The 15,895-nt window shown below is 46.6% G+C and overlaps 1 protein-coding gene across 1 annotated transcript in view; it reads right to left on the reverse strand.

The window, feature by feature from the left end:
- Positions 1 to 2,053: 2,053 nt before the first annotated feature.
- Positions 2,054 to 15,895, reverse strand: part of LOC148130010 (SH2 domain-containing protein 6-like) — a 29,557-nt gene continuing 15,715 nt past the window's right edge. Inside the window, exons 9-17 of the mRNA XM_087969802.1 lie at positions 15,639 to 15,667; positions 15,080 to 15,128; positions 12,839 to 12,908; positions 9,700 to 9,730; positions 9,190 to 9,223; positions 8,170 to 8,201; positions 7,181 to 7,264; positions 4,682 to 4,837; positions 2,054 to 2,664 (exon numbers count right to left, since the gene is read on the reverse strand). Coding sequence (XP_087825928.1) covers positions 2,548 to 2,664; positions 4,682 to 4,837; positions 7,181 to 7,264; positions 8,170 to 8,201; positions 9,190 to 9,223; positions 9,700 to 9,730; positions 12,839 to 12,908; positions 15,080 to 15,128; positions 15,639 to 15,667 — 602 coding nt within the window. The 3' untranslated portion in view covers positions 2,054 to 2,547. The remainder of the gene's footprint in view (positions 2,665 to 4,681; positions 4,838 to 7,180; positions 7,265 to 8,169; positions 8,202 to 9,189; positions 9,224 to 9,699; positions 9,731 to 12,838; positions 12,909 to 15,079; positions 15,129 to 15,638; positions 15,668 to 15,895) is intronic.

The raw sequence follows: 15,895 nt of genomic DNA on the forward strand, positions 1-15,895 counted from the left end.
GGAGAGAGGAGGGAGGGAGGGAGAAGGAAGGAAGGAGGAAAGCAAGAGGGAAGGAGGGAAGGGAGGAAGGGAGGAAAGGAGGAGGAAAGTGAGAGGACAGAAGGGAGAAGGGAGAGGAGGGAGGGAGGGAGAAGGAAGGAAGGAGGAAAGCAAGAGGGAAGGAGGAAAGGGAGGAAGGGAGGAAAGGAGGAGGAAAGTGAGAGGACAGAAGGGAGAAGGAAGGGAGAGAGGAGGGAGGGAGGAAGGAGGAAAGCAAGAGGGAAGGAGGAAGGGAGGAGGAAAGCGAGAGGACAGAAGGGAGAAGGAAGGGAGAGGAGGGAGGGAGGGTGAAGGAAGGAAGGGATGAATGTCATTTTCTCCTTGTTCCATCAGGATTCTTCTGTCTGCGTGGAATTAAACTGCACAAGCACCCCACCCTTTTATTTGCCTTCTAATAAGCTTGTCTTCTTTTCTTTTTAAAGTATTTTTTTTCTTTTTTGTCCCACAAAATGATGTTTTTTTTACCCTTTACAATATGTGGTTGTATATCTTAATGCCACTGTGTTGCTTCCCTATGTTGAACTACATGGAGCCCAACTGCAGCTCCAAGAAATCACATTCCACAACATCAGATACACGAAGTGGTTGTCCTCACAGATGACCTTTGTTGGGCTGGGTCAGTATTTTTCAACCTCAGCAACTATAAAATATATGGACTTACAAAATAATAAAATATGTGGACTTTCACTCCCAGATGTTCTCCAAAGAGAGATGATTAAGGGGTCTGGAGGCTAAAACATATGAAGAACAGTTGCAAGGGACTAGTGAAAAGAAAGACTAGGGGTGACGTGATAGCAGTTGTTCCAATATTTGAGGGGCTCCTACAAAGATGAGGGGGACAGACTATTTTCCAAAGCCCCAGAAGGCAGGACAAGAAACAGTGGGTGGAAACTAAACAAGGAGAGAAGCAACCTGGAATTAAGGAGAAATTTCCTAACAGTGAGGACAAATAACCAGTGGAACAGCTTGCCACCAGAAATTGTGGGTGCTCCATCACTGGAGGTTTTTTAGGAGAGACTGGACAGCCACTTATCTAAACATCTCAAACTTCTTCAAAGATCAACCAGAAAGTCCATTTGCCTCTTGAAAAAAGCACTTTTGGGACAATCATGACTTGGATGACTGAGAATCTCCATGGATGGATTGGAACAGGGTTGGACTAGAAGACCTCCAAGGTCCCTTCCAACTCTTGTTCTATATCCCAAATTCTGCAAAGCCAATTCCTGCCTTCTTTGCGGATGCATCTTTAATGCCAGCAAGCCCATTTCTGGACAATCAGCCAGATCAGCTGGGTGCAAGGCCCTCTTGCTACCAGGTTCAACAAAAGCTCTCTTTTGCCCTGCAGCCATTTTGTGACAGCGTTCTTGACTTGCCAAATTCAAAATGGCACTCAAACGCTGGACCCTCGTAACTTTTTGCAAACCTGGGGGGGAAAAAATAAGGGACTGAAGAACCCTGCTGGAAGGAGGAAGACATCTCTGTTAAAATTTAATCTGCCTCTTCACATATCCTCCTGTTTTCCCAGGTCTTATCTCCTTTTCCCCCCCTCTCTCTTGTAGCTGCCAACAGGATGATTTGGGCTGAGTGGATCTGTTCATCCAAGCTGTAATTGGTTGTTTTATTTGATTTGGCAAGAAGCAGAGAAAAAAAAAATGTCAGGCTGACCATTGGCGTTCTTTCTCTTTCTCTCTTTTATGGTGCTAGCCAAACGTTTCCTAAATCCAGGCTTTGATATTCCTTTCAGAACAATGGACTACTTAAACAAAACAAAACAGAACAAAACCCCAAATCAACCACTTTTAAAATTTCTCTCAAGGAGCTGGAAGGCACCTTTTCCAACTCGCAAATTGTACGAAATGTGTTTTTGTTTTTTTAAATAAGAGGAGACGGGCAGAGCCCAAATCTAAATTAAAAATAAATAAAAGCTGTATGTAAGCCTTGAGCCGTGGAAATTTCCGCTGGGTGGATTTCTACTCCCAGAATTCCCCAGCCAGCACACCTCTGACTGGCCCTGCCCACATCTATTCTCTGCCTCCCGAGTCCCAGCAGATTGGCTGGGCCATCCTTCCCCTGCCACGCCCACCAAGCCACACCCACCCAGACATGCCACGCCCACAGAACCGGTAGTAAAAATGTTGGAATCCCACCACTGCAAAGACTCCCTGTATGTTATTCATGGCAAAGTTATAAAAAACAACAACAGAGAATTGTGACTGTTTATAACTGTTACAAGGTGCAGCAGGTTGATGCAAGGATCCCTTTTAAAGGCCAGTCTAATTCCACTGCTAAAGTTCTTTATCATCATCGTCATCATCATTAGATCGTGTCCAGATTTTTGCAAACCAATTTCCTTCTGCCTCTGGAAAGGTGTGGAAAAGCAGGCTATGAATGAGAGGATGCCACGCTGAATTCTGAATATTTTGTCCTTGCTCCAGAAGGGCCGCGAAACCCACGCTCGGGGCGCCTAGCTGAAAGTGGGGTTTCACTCTGCATGGCAGGCGCCGGTCTTCATGGCGTCACCGGGAACAAGAGACGAGTTTGCTCCTTGGCAGAAGTGCTGCCGTCGATCAGCACCAGGGGGCGCTCTGAGTACTTCTGGATGATGCTGGAGACACTGTCAAACAGCTGGGGAGGGAAAGACAGGTCGGCATCTGGTGTCCCCAGTTCACCCCTTTCCCTACTTTTGGAGCTGGGTGTCTGTAAATTAGGGGAAGTCGTGGGGCAAAGGTGGGTGGGGGGCTGACTTTGGGGCCAGGTACTTCATAATTATCCCTTTCAATTAACGTTAATTTGAATAGAATTAGGATAGAATGGAATGGAACAGAACAGAACAGAACAGAAAGAATAGAACAGAACAGAATAGAATAGAATAGAATAGAATAGAATAGAATAGAATAGATATTGGATATAGAATAGAATAGAATAGAATAGGGAATGGAATGGAATGGAATGGAATAGAATAGAATAGAATATGGAATGGAATATGGAATGGAATGGAATGGAATAGAATAGAATATGGAATGGAATATGGAATGGAATATGGAATGGAATAGAATGGAATAGAATAGAATAGAATAGAATAGAATAGAATAGAATAGAATAGATATTGGATGAAGAATAGAATAGAATAGAATAGAATAGAATAGAATGGAAGGGACCTTGGAGGTCTTCTAGTCCAGCCCCATGCTCAAGCAGGAGAATCTATACTTTCAGATAAGTGACTGTCCAGTCTCTTCTTAAAAGCCTCCTGTGATGGAGTGTCCACTATTTCTAGTGGCAAGCAGTTCCACTGGTTAATTGTCCTCACTGTTAGAAAGTTTCTCCTTAATTCCAGGTTGCTTCTCTCTCCTGGATTAGTTTCCAACCATTGTACTTCAAATGCAGGATATCTGCCCCGTTGTGTATGGATATCTTTCCCTCATCCAATGCCTATTTGTAGCGTCACTAAGAATATTACTTCATTGTTGTTGCTTTTGTGGTTTGCTATATGTTGTCTTCCCTTCAAGGTGTACCCCAATGCTGTCCTGCCTTGCAACTTGAAGACTTGTGGACTTCAACTCCCAGAATTCATAAAACACGGCAGGCTGGGGAATTCTGGGAGTTGAAGTCCACAAGTCTTCAAGTTAAAAGGTTGGACACTCCTGATGGACACTGCACCCCTTCCTCTAACTTAGTCTCACCCCAAAGATACTAGGGGCTTGGTTGGACTGAGAGGATGTGGCTGTCGGGATCCAAGACCACCTTCCCTCCTCAGTTCTTCCCCAGGGCAAGTCCCAGGCCCAAATTACTACACATACTTGGGGGTGGGGGATGGAGCAGAGATGGTATTCAGTAGGTTCTGACCAATTCTGGAGACCCTATAGTTGAAATTTTGAGTAGTTTGGAGAACCGGCCAATCCCACCTCTGACTGGCCCCACCCCCATCTCTTCTCTGCCTCCCATTGAGTCCCAGCTGATCGGCTGAGTCTTCTTTTGTTACCCTGCACAGGAGAACAGAGCTGGAAAGCAGGCTAGTGGGGTGGGGAGGGAACGGGATTTTGCAATAACCTTCCCCTGCCACGCCCACCAAGCCACACCACACCCACCAAGCCACGTCCACAGAACCGGTAGTACAAAAATTTGAATCCCACCCCTAGGATGGAGGGTTGGCTGAGCCATTTGGGCTGGCAGAATGGTTTATGGTTTAGCATGTTGTGTGGACCCTGTCAATTGTGGCTTATTCAACCAATCCCAGTGAAATAAAACATGGCTTACTGCCATGAGCAATCCAGGCCACAATCTATCACTTTAAAAAAATGTTAAATCCACCCATTTCCTTTATTACCCAAATTATCCGCCGTTGACATGATTTTACCAGGTTGCCCACCACGCCGAGATGATGTCACAAGCGTTGTGATGTCCCTGAGCAAAACTGGGAGCAACTTACAACACATGACATCACTCATGGCCCTTTGACTCCTCCTCTCCCGTGGTTGTCTATGCCAAGTAGCTTCTAAACAGAGGCTAATAGCAATAGTAATTGTGTGAACAATAGTCCCAAGTCATTTTTTTCAGTGCTGGTGTAACTTCCGGTCACTAAATGGATAGATTGTCAGTCGTGAACTACCTGTATAGTGGAGATCCAACCTTCCCTTCAACTCACCTCATGGTTCTTGGGGTCCTTGCCAAGCGCAAACTGGCAGCTGCTCTCCTGGTAGTGGATAGGAACATTGTAGACATGATTCTTGTAAAAAACCACCAAGGTAAAGGGCTGGCTGGCCGAGTGGTGGGAACTCTGCCGTACCATGAAGGCACTGTTCTGTGAGAAAGAGAAGGAGAGCAGAAGAGAACAAGAGTCACAGAGTTGGAAGGGACTTTCTAGTCCAGCCCCTGCTCAAACACGAGATCCTAGACCATTTCAGACAAGTGACTGTCCGGTCTCTTCTTAAAAATCTCCAGTGATGAATCACCTACAACAGTGGTCCCCAACCACCGGGCCCCGGACTGGTACCGGTCCGTGGATCATTTTGTACTGGGCCGCAAAGAATGAAAGTTTGGGCGCCGCCATCTTGTTTCGACGGTGCTTGAGAAAGTGCTTCCGGGTGAGCTTGTCGATCGTCGGCTGGAAAGCGGCATTTGGGTGCTGAAGGAATCCTCGCGCCGTAGTTTCGTTGAAGGGGGGGGGCGGCTTCGAACGAAGAGCCGTCCCGATGGCAGCGGAGTCTCGCGTTACTCAGGAGGAGATTAAGAAAGAGCCCGAAAAGCCCATTGACCGCGAGAAGGTACAAAGGAGGAGTTGAAGGTGGCGGGGAGAAGCGGGGGACGGCTGGCTGGCTGGTCGCTCGGCTCGCCTTGCCTTGGTCGTGCGTGCTGATGCCGGTACCGGTCCGTGGATCATTTTGTACCGGGCCGCAAAGAATGAATAATCGTGAAACTGGTCCCTGGTACAAATAAGGTTGGGGACCACTGACCTACAACGTCTGAAGGCAAGCTGTTCCACTACGTTGCTTCTCTCTTTGATTAGTTTGCAAAGAGTTGCTTCTTGTCCTGCCCTCCTCCGGTGCTTTGGAGAATAATTTGACCCCCTCTTCTTTGTGGCAACCCCTCAAATCCTGAAAGACTATTATCATGCCACCCCCTAATCCATCTCTTTCTTAAACTAGACATGCCCAGTTCCTGCAACTGTTCTTCACCTTTTAGCTTCCAGCCCCCGCAATCATCTACTGAAACACTATCATTTTAAATCCAAATGAATTTTCCTCTCTCTCTTCTGGACTTTAAAGAACGCAAGAGGCATCTCTAGCGTGAGTGCCCTACAGAGAACCTCCCAGGCCAACCCTTTGAGATCTTTCTTTGTGTAGAGCGGGGCTTCTCCAAGGTGGAGGAGAGGTTGAGATTATGGAGGGTGGCGGCACAGTGGTTTGAGTGCAGTATTGCAGGCAAACTTTGCCTGTTGCCAGCAGTTCAATTCTGACCAGCTTAAAAGTGTCAGGGCTCTGACATCCACCCCCATTTAAATCATGAGTTTCTAGCCACATCTCTCGGAGTTTAAAGAAGATTTATTAGGAGTGAACATGCCGGTGCTACCTGGGTGCAGCCGACTCTGAGACACATCATTCATTTCCCCCTTGACCCTGTTCTTCCCCCACCTCCTGGATGTATATTCACCAATGGGACACATCCCTAGCCAAGAGTCATCAATCATGCTCTCCAGTAATAATCTTGCGCACCAGAAGCTTCGGCCGCCTAGCAATTATCTACGGTATGCACTACTCCCCCCACTCCCTTTCTGCTGGCAACTCTAAAAGACCAGAACAATATTTTTGAGTTGACAGTAAGGTTGACTCAACCTTCCATCCTTCCCAGATTGTTTGGGGCAATGTTCTGACACTGTAAACTGCTTAGAAAGGACTGTAAAGCACTATAAAGCACTATATAAGTCTAAGTGCTATTGCTATTTTCCTTCCTTCCTTCCTTCCTTCCTTCCTTCCTTCCTTCCTTCCTTCCTTCCTTCCTTCCCTTCCTTCCTCCCTCCCTCCCCCTCCCTCCCTCCCTCCCTGCCTCCCTCCTTCTCAGTGGTTCAAATGCAGTATTGCAGGCTAACTATGCCAACTGCCACAGCTCAAGGTTGACTCAGCCTTCCATCCCTTCTGAGGTCGGTATAACGAGGAACCCAAATTGTTGGGGGCAAGAGGCTGATATTTGTAAACCACTTAGATCTGTAAAGTACTGTGAAGTGGTATATAAGTCTAAGGGCTATTGCTATTTTCCTTCCTTCCTTCCTCCCTTCCTCCCTCCCTCCTTCTCAGTTGTTAGAATGCAGTATTGCAGGCTAACTCTGCCAACTGCAGTAGTTCGATCCTGACCAGCTCAAGGTTGACTCAGCCTTCCATCCTTCCGAGATGGGTAAAATGAGGACCCAGGTTTTTTGAGGGCAAAAGGCTGATATTTGTAAACCACTTAGAGAGGGCTGTAAAGCACTGTGACGCGGTATATACACCTAAGTGCTATTGCTACAAACAGACTTGCTATGTGATGGGATTGCATTGTGTTGGGAATTTCCCAGCCAGGTTGGATAAAACTCGACCTCGGGGCTCAGACTGTGCAAACCAGAGACTGAAATTTATTTATTTTTAAAAATCACAAAACAGGCCCGGGCTACCTTGTTAAATTGGAGGAGAGCTGCTTCCGCTGTACGCCGGTCACAACTGCCTGCATACCATGGAGCATTTTTCATATCCGGATCCTGCAGAAATATAATGGAGGCAGTGAAACTGATAAACGCAGATTATGGCCAAGGGATTGAGGGGTGCCTCCCAGGGTAACAAACGCTTGATGGTGGGTGATCGAGGACTCAGATTGTTGGGGTCAATATTGAGTCTATAAACGAGAGGAAGCACTAGCAGAATTGTTGGAGCAGGTCCCAATATACTGAGTCTATAAACCGCTTAGAGGGGGCTGTAAAGCACTGTGAAGCGGTATATAAGTCTACCATCTGTTAGAGGACACAGAATCTTTTGCTGCTTTAACAATTCAAGGCAAAAGACCACTTTGAATGGACCACTAGAGATTTGGGTGGTTCTGACCTCAGCTTTGTCAAGACTGACAACAGTATAATAAGATCACCAGAAGCTCTCACAATAGCTTTCTTTTCTTTTTTCCTTCCTTCCTTCCTTCCTTCCTTCCTTCCTTCCTTCCTTCCTTCCTTCCTTCCTTCCTTCTGCTCTCTCCCTCTCTCCCTCTTCCCCATATGACAGGACTGTTTATTGGTGAAAATGCAGGAGGGACACCACGTTTGCTGCTTGTAAATGTAGAAATGCTCTCTTAGAAATCTAATTAATAAATAAAAATAAAAATAACACAATCCAATCGTGTACTTCCTTCTTTCTTTCCTTCTTTCCTTTTTTCCTTCCTTTTTCCTTTCTTCCTTTCTTTTTTCTTTCTTTCTTTCTTTCCTTCTTTCCTTCTTTCCTTCTTCCTTTCTTTTTCTTTCTTTCTTTCTTTCCTTCCTTCTTTCTTTCCTTCTTTCTTTCCTTCCTTCCTTCCTTCCTTCCTTCCTTCCTTCCTTCCTTCCTTCTTCCTTTCTTCCTTCCTTCTAATCCACCCCACAATCAAAGGAACAGTAATCCAGCTGAACATTTTTATCCTCACCTCTGGAAGGTTATCAGTTTTGAGGCATCTACCTGAAAAACAAAAGAACCCAGAGCATTTCATGGATTCTGTAGGGGTTAAAATCTGTCGTCCCCCCACCCAATGCTAGTGTGCCAGGCTTAGTCCAGAGAAGAAGCACATTCAGATGTACCACCTCTATCTTTATTCTAAGATTTCCTAAACAGAACCCAGAAAAAATATGAAAGTGCATCTCACCTCCCCCCTCAGAAACGAGGGAGGGCTCCTTCTCAGCCATTGGCCATGCCCCCATTTTCTTCTGTGGGCCCAGCCATCTCTTGTCTTGACTGGTTCCTAGCCTGCTCGTCCTTCCCTCTTCCCAGGTCGTTTCCCCATACCAGGGCTCTCCAACCTTGGCAACTTTTAAGACTTGTGGGCTTCAACTCTCAGAATTCTGGGAGTTGAAGTCCACAAGTCTTAAAGTGGCCAAGGTTGGAGAGGCTGAGGAATTCTGGGAGTTGAAGTCCACAAGTCTTAAAGTGGCCAAGGTTGGAGAGGCTGAGGAATTCTGGGAGTTGAAGTCCACAAGTCTTAAAGTGGCCAAGGTTGGAGAGGCTGAGGAATTCTGGGAGTTGAAGTCCACAAGTCTTAAAGTGGCCAAGGTTGGAGAGGCTGAGGAATTCTGGGAGTTGAAGTCCACAAGTCTTAAAGTGGCCAAGGTTGGAGAGGCTGAGGAATTCTGGGACTTGAAGTCCACAAGTCTTAAAGTGGCCAAGGTTGGAGAGGCTGAGGAATTCTGGGACTTGAAGTCCACAAGTCTTAAAGTGGCCAAGGCTGGAGACCCCCTGCCCCATACTATTACAAGCAGACTGGAGGTCATAGGTTTGCAGAACAAACAAGGAATAAATTAGGAATAAAATTCATTTCGAAGACAGTCTGGGGCAGTGATATTTCTGCAATTCCTCAGATGAAGCAGCCCTTGTAATAATAACAAGCATGATTTTTTACTTTGATCTTTCTCCTCCACTAGCCATGCCCACATCCATCCAAGGAAAACCATACCCTTGTTACTCTCAGTGTTGTCTTCTGGGCAGCCCTGGAGAGAGAAAAGGATGGAGGAATTGGTTATTTTCCTAATCTGGACCAGGTACATCTCTTCATCAGTTCCTTTTACACAAAGCTGGATTCATTGAAAGGATGAATCCAAACATTCTTCTACCTGAGGCTCTGTTGCTTATGATGTTCTCCACATCAGCTGGCTGAAGGTCCAGAGCAGAGGTGGTATATTCAGCCGGTTCTGACCAGTTCTGGAGAACCAGTAGCGGAAATTTGGAGTAGTCCGGAGAACCAGCAAATCCCACCTCTGACTGGCCCCGCCCCCATCTATTCCCTGCCTCCCGAGTCCCAGCTGATTGGCTGGGTCTTCTTTGGTTGCCCTGCACAGGAGAACGGAGCTGGAAAGCAGGTTAGTGGGCTGGGGAGGGAATGGGGATTTTGCAGTAACCTTCCCCTGCCACGCCCACCAAGCCACGCCCACAGAACTGGTAGTAAAAAAAAATTGAATCCACTCACCTGCTGAGATGCCAAAGAAGAAATTTTGGACCTAATAGAAAGAAAAAGAGAGAGGATTGTGCTACATGGGATCCACACCATAAGGAAGTATTTATCAACCATGGCAACTTTAAGGTATGTGGACTTCAACTTCCAGAATTCCACAGCCAGCACGCTGTGCTGGTTTAAAGTTAAATTAAGGCTGAGAATCATTGCTATTATGGGTATGAAATAGATCTTACATGATGCCTTACATCGAGAGACATCAAAGATCGTTGACACATTTGGAATTTTGAAAACGCGCTAGCATGTTTAAATAGTGGTCATGCAAGATAGCTATGTGTGTATCAGACCCCTTTACATAGAACTTAGAATAACTTTATTGTCACTTTGAATTGTACACTAATTGGCATACATTAAAATGTAATTTCGTTGCATGCAGCTCTCAAAGGGGCACCCCCTCCAATATACTCTACATAAACATGAGAAAATAAATCATCTTCTTTTCATGACCCCATAATCCCTTGCAGGTTGGAGTCTGGGCAAATGAATGGAGCTAGCAGCGTGGTTACTGGCCGGATGCCCTTCCTGTCACCAACGTGGAGTTTTCTTCAGCGGATATATTCACATGGTGCCCAGAAAGAAATGTCTGCCTCTACCAAGGATTGAATTCTCAGCCTCCTGATTGTGGGGGTGAGAACTCCACCTCTAGGACACTGCACCATTCAAACATGACAAAATAAATACATCATAAATACAAAATAAAGAAAAAAAAACAATTGACCATAGTGGCTGGGGAATGCTGGGAGTTGAGGTCCAACTTGTTAAACTTACCAAGTTTGAAAAACTCTGGTTTAAACCCAATAAAAGGCCTTTCCTGAAGAAAAATCTTTGATGCCATTAGATGTTTGGATCCAATCTGACACCACAGCGTCAATTGGAGCTCTCTGTGGTCCTGATTCCCTGCCTGAACTCTTGCCTCACTTATATTATTGTTATTATTTTGTCTTTTAATGACCCTATAATCCCTTACATCAGGGTGGAGTCGGGCAGTTGCAGGGAGCTGAGTGTTTACTGGCCGGATGGCCTTCCTGTCGACAATGCGCAGTTTTGTTCAGCAGGTATATTCACACTGTGTCCAGTGAGAGAAATATCTGCCGCTAGCTGGAATCGAACTCACAGCCTCCTGAACGTGAGGGGAGAGCTCCACCTGTAGTGGCCACGGCACCACTCTCTTGCCTCACCTGTATGACTGCCCTTAATACAGGTGGTTTTCAACTTGCAATCCTTCATTTAGTGACTGTTCGAAGTTACAGTGGCCCTGGAAAAAATGGCGCACGGCCGTTTTTCACCCCTATGACCCCATGGTCACATGATCAAAATTTGGATGCTTGACTTAGGACAGTTGCAATGTGAAGGGTCATCCCCTTTTGCAGCTCCCTGACAAGCAAAGGGGAAGCCATTTTCACTTCACAGCCGGGTTACTAACTGAAGAACCGGAGCGACTGACTTAACGACTGTGGCGATAAAATGGGTCAAAACTCACTTAACAACTGTCTTGCTTAGCCACAGAAATTTTGGACTCCATTGTGGTCATAAGTCCAGGACTACCTGTATTCTTGCCAAATCACCATCCACATGACAGGCTCCTGAATTTCTGGACTGGAATTACACCCGAGTAGAAATGACCCCCCCGCTCCCCCACGCAGTAGCTGTTGCTTCCAAGCTTCTGCATGGAAGATCAGGATAATTCTCAACCGTCTGCATCAGAATGAATTAGTCTTTCAGCTGTTGTGTGCCCTAGAGCAGGGGGTCTCCAACCGTGGCCCCTTTAAGACTTGTGGACTTCAACTCCCAGAATTCCTCAGCCAGCTTTGCTCTAAAAATCAAAGGGAGGGAGGGAGGGAGGGAGGGAGGAGGAAAGCGAGAGAGGGAAGGAAGGAAGGAAGGAAGGAAGCTAGGAAGGAAGGAAAGGAGGAAAGGAAGGAAGGAGGAAAGGAAGGAAGGGGGAAGGAAGCTAGGAAGGAAGGAAAGGAGGAAAGGAAGGAAGGGGAAGGAAGGAGGAAAGGAAGGAAGGGGGAAGGAAGCTAGGAAGGAAGGAAAGGAGGAAAGGAAGGGAAGGAAGGAAGGAGGAAAGGAAGGAAGGGGGAAGGAAGCTAGGAAGGAAGGAAAGGAGGAAAGGAAGGAAGGAGGAAAAGGAAGGAAGGGGGAAGGAAGCTAGGAAGGAAGGAAAGAAGGAGGAAAGGAAGGAAAGAGAAGGAAGGAAGGAGGAAAGGAAGGAAGGGGAAGGAAGCTAGGAAGGAAGGAAAGGAGGAAAGGAAGGAAGGGGAAGGAAGGAAGGAGGGAAGGAAGGGGGAAGGAAGCTAGGAAGGAAGGAAAGGAGGAAAGGAAGGAAGGAGGAAAGGAAGGAAGGGGAAGGAAGCTAGGAAGGAAGGAAAGGAGGAAAGGAAGGAAGGAGGAAAGGAAGGAAGGGGGAAGGAAGCTAGGGAAGGAAGGAAAGGAGGAAAGGAAGGAAGGAGGAAAGGAAGGAAGGGGAAGGAAGCTAGGAAGGAAGGAAAGGAGGAAAGGAAGGAAGGGGAAGGAAGGAAGGAGGAAAGGAAGGAAGGGGGAAGGAAGCTAGGAAGGAAGGAAAGGAGGAAAGGAAGGAAGGGGAAGGAAGGAAGGGGAAGGAAGCTAGGAAGGAAGGAAAGGAAGGAAGGAAAGGGAAGGAAGGAAGGAGGAAAGGAAGGAAGGGGGAAGGAAGGAAGGAAGGAAGGAAGGAAAAGGAAGGAAAGGAAGGAAGGGGGGAAGGAAGCTAGGAAGGAAGGAAGAAGAAGGAGGAAAGGAAGGAAAGAGAAGGAAGGAAGGAGGAAAGGAAGGAAGGGGAAGGAAGGAAGGGGGAAGGAAGCTAGGAAGGAAGGAAGGAAGCTAAGGAAGAAGGAAGGAAGGAAAGGAAAGAAGGAGGAAAGGAAGGAAGGAAGAACTTTGCTGTCTGAGGAACTCTGGGAGTGGAAAGTCCACAAGTCTTAAAGTTGCCAGGGTTGGAGACCCCTGCCCTAGAGAGCATCGAAGAGATAGATTCGTTTGAAACCCCGGGGCCTTTAATTCCAGGCCACCAAATCTGGAATGTTGATGGGTAAACATCTTTCCTGCCCTCCTTCGAGGGGTATATCCTACTCACTTGGCTTGTTTCAAGAGGCAGGTTAGAGGTTCCAGAGCTGAAGAAGTAGACCCTTTGGAGGGCGCCAAGTCTGGCAAGAAACGAAAAACAAATCAGGTCTAGAAGAAAAGTGGTTTACCAGAAGCTGAGGATCACAATGTTAAGTTTGGAGCCATTTTTCTCTAATTCAATTTGAAAAGGGCCAGGTTATTTAAGAAAATACCTCTTCCTGATTACATTCGCCTGGCCCAGCAGATCTCGTGGAAGAAGCATATGACAGGTCCTGTCCACCAAAGCAGTGGCCCCAAAAACCTTTGGGCCCCAGGGACCGAGGAGGGAGCGTTTTCTGCAGACTGGAGGGTGGTGTTGTGGTTCGCTGGCAGCCGGTGCAGATGGCAGCGGAATCGGACAGTGGGGAAGAAAGGGGACCAGTCTGGGAGTCTGGGGAAGACTCGGATGAGGGTCATGCATCTGATGCAGAGATGGGGCCGGGACCATCTGGGGGTGGGGTGCTGACTACGGAGCCTCCGGAGTCTGGCAGCAGTGAGGCCGAGGACCCAGGGGAGCCTGTTCCCAGTGTGCGTGTGTATGCACAGAGCTGCCAGAAGGCGAGAGCAGCTGAAACAAAAGGGACGACTCGGGAGTAGGGCTGGGAGGTGATGGCCCCTCCCATAAGGGATAAAGGACAGGCAAAGGTGAAGAAACTTTTGCAGGAAGCAAAGTCATTCGATCGGTTCAGAGTCATTCTGGAAGTTTTTTGCACTTCGTTTGGTTTTTCTTTTTGTACTTCGGTTGGTTTCTTCCCTAGTTCATTTGATACTTCTGCTTTTGGCAGCACTTCACAGGGAAGAAAGGTGGTGGCTTATCTCGGGAGACTGAGATTAATTACGGCTGGGAATGAAAACAATTCCCAGCATTGCAATAAAATAAGTCATGTTTTTAAAATAAGCATGTGCATAACTATGGTTTAGGAAGCCTGGGTCAGAACAGGAGTGAGATTTTTCATGCTGCCTGCAAACCCGTGGATGGGGTGTCGCTAGTTTGCACGGCCCGGTTTCTGTCATGCTGCAGCCCGGTGCCAGTCCACGGACGGGGGGTTGGGGACCCCTGCACTAAAGAATGTCATCTGAGGATGAGAGCCCCTCCTGCCATGGCTCCTGCCCTTTTGAACATCATCTGGCTCATCAGATGAGCCATGGTGGCACGGTGGTTAGAGTGCAGTACTGCAGGCTCCTTCTGCTGACTGCCAGCTGCCTGCAATTTGGCAGTTCGAATCTCACCAGGCTCAAGGTTGATTCAGCCTCCCATCCTTCCAAGGTGGGTCAAATGAAGACCTGGATTGTTGGGGGCAATAGGCTGACTCTTTAAACCACTTAGAGAGGGCTGGAAAGCACTGTGAAGTGGTATATAAGTCGAAATGCTATTGGCTTTCTTTCCTTCCTTCCTTCCTTCCTTCCTTCCTTCCTTCCTTCCTTCCTTCCTTCCTTCCTTCCTTCTATGGTGGCGCAGTGGTAGGAATGCAATATTTCAGGCAAACTCTGCCTATTGCCAGCAGTTCGATCCTTACCATCTCAAGGTTGACAACCTTCCATCCTTCCGAGGTGGATAAAATGAGGACCCAGATTATTGGGGGAAAGAAGCTGACTCTGTAAACCACTTAGGGCTTTAAAAGCCCTGTGAAGCGGTATATAAGTCTAAGGGCTATTGCTAAGTGCTATCTCCCTCAAGTAAAATTGGCCTCCCAAAAGGGCCTGAAGACTTAGAATCATAAGAGCGGAAGGACCTTGAGGTTTTTCTAATTCAACCTGCTCTCCACGGCAGGAGACTTTTACATCAATCCGGACAAATTGATGTCCATTTTTTTTTTCTTGAAAACTTCCAGTGATGGGGCACCCACAACTCCAGGAGGTCAAGCTGTTGCACGGAATAATTACTTTCACTGTCAGGAAATTTATATGGGGATCCGTAGAGGTGTGATGGAACCAGCAAAAGTACTCTGTTGTTAGTGAATTGGATCACAACCTCACAGGTTATGTTTTACCAATAGAGAACATTTGTAGATCAGGGTTGAAATGAGGGGTGCTAGGTGCTCTTTGAGTTCGGTGGGTTTTTTGCAGACATTTCGTTACCCAACTGGGTCACCTCATTACTTCAATATTCCACGGAGTAGTCTGCAACTTAGCCAAAGTATTATGAGGCTCTACTGAACTCCCCAGAAATGCTACCTTGGAGCAGATAGGAGACCAAAAGAAAGAATTTCACCTGGGCTGGCATCACATTCCACATAGATAGGCTGGTCTTCAGGTTCTTCCTGCAAGAGGGAGAGAGAATTTTGAGCCTAGGAGAAACTGGGTTCAGAGTTTTTGCAGTGATAATTCAGCACCAGAAAAATAAACACAGATGGCTGATGCTTCGTTTGACGTCTTTATAAACATAATAAGTAGATTTTACAAACCAGTTGTAGATTTCTCCAACCTGGAGCAAACTCAGACAGAAACCTGTTGCAAGTAACTTCAGCAGGCAAGTAAGCAAGTTAGTTTCATTTTCGACAGACAGACTCAGAGCGCCACATAAAGGCAGAGCTTAATATAAAGCCACGCTTTTAGTTTCACTTTCCAGCCTAGGCTACTTCTAGTTTCAGTTTCCAAACTGTCCTCATTGGCTGACTTAGTTGCTATGCCTATTCATTGGCTGACCTTGTTACCAAGATCTATTCCAGTTCTGACAAACTGGAGCAGGGTATTGTGTTAGAATAGGAGTGCAGAACAACAATTGGCATGTTCCAGACGAACTAGGACAAAGTTGATGCAAAGTTAGTTACCTTGTCATCTTTTGAAGCCAAGAAAAGATCTGCAAGAAAGTTCAAAGAATAAGAATAAACAACACCAAAAGAAGAATGTCTACGGAGATTCTTGGTCACTCAGATCATGGTTGTCCCAAAGGTGCTTTTTTTTTTCAAGAGGCAACTGGACTTTCTGGTTTTTTTTTAATGACATTTCGCTTCTTGTCCAAGAAGCTTCTTCAGCTCTGACTGGATGCTCTTTCATTCCCCACCATCCACTCAGAGCTGAAGAAGCT

Source organism: Notechis scutatus, chromosome 7 (assembly GCF_049901735.1).
Source record: "Notechis scutatus isolate UNSWTSFEM ecotype Mainland chromosome 7, rNotScu1.2, whole genome shotgun sequence".
NCBI classification, from domain to species: Eukaryota; Metazoa; Chordata; class Lepidosauria; order Squamata; family Elapidae; genus Notechis; species Notechis scutatus.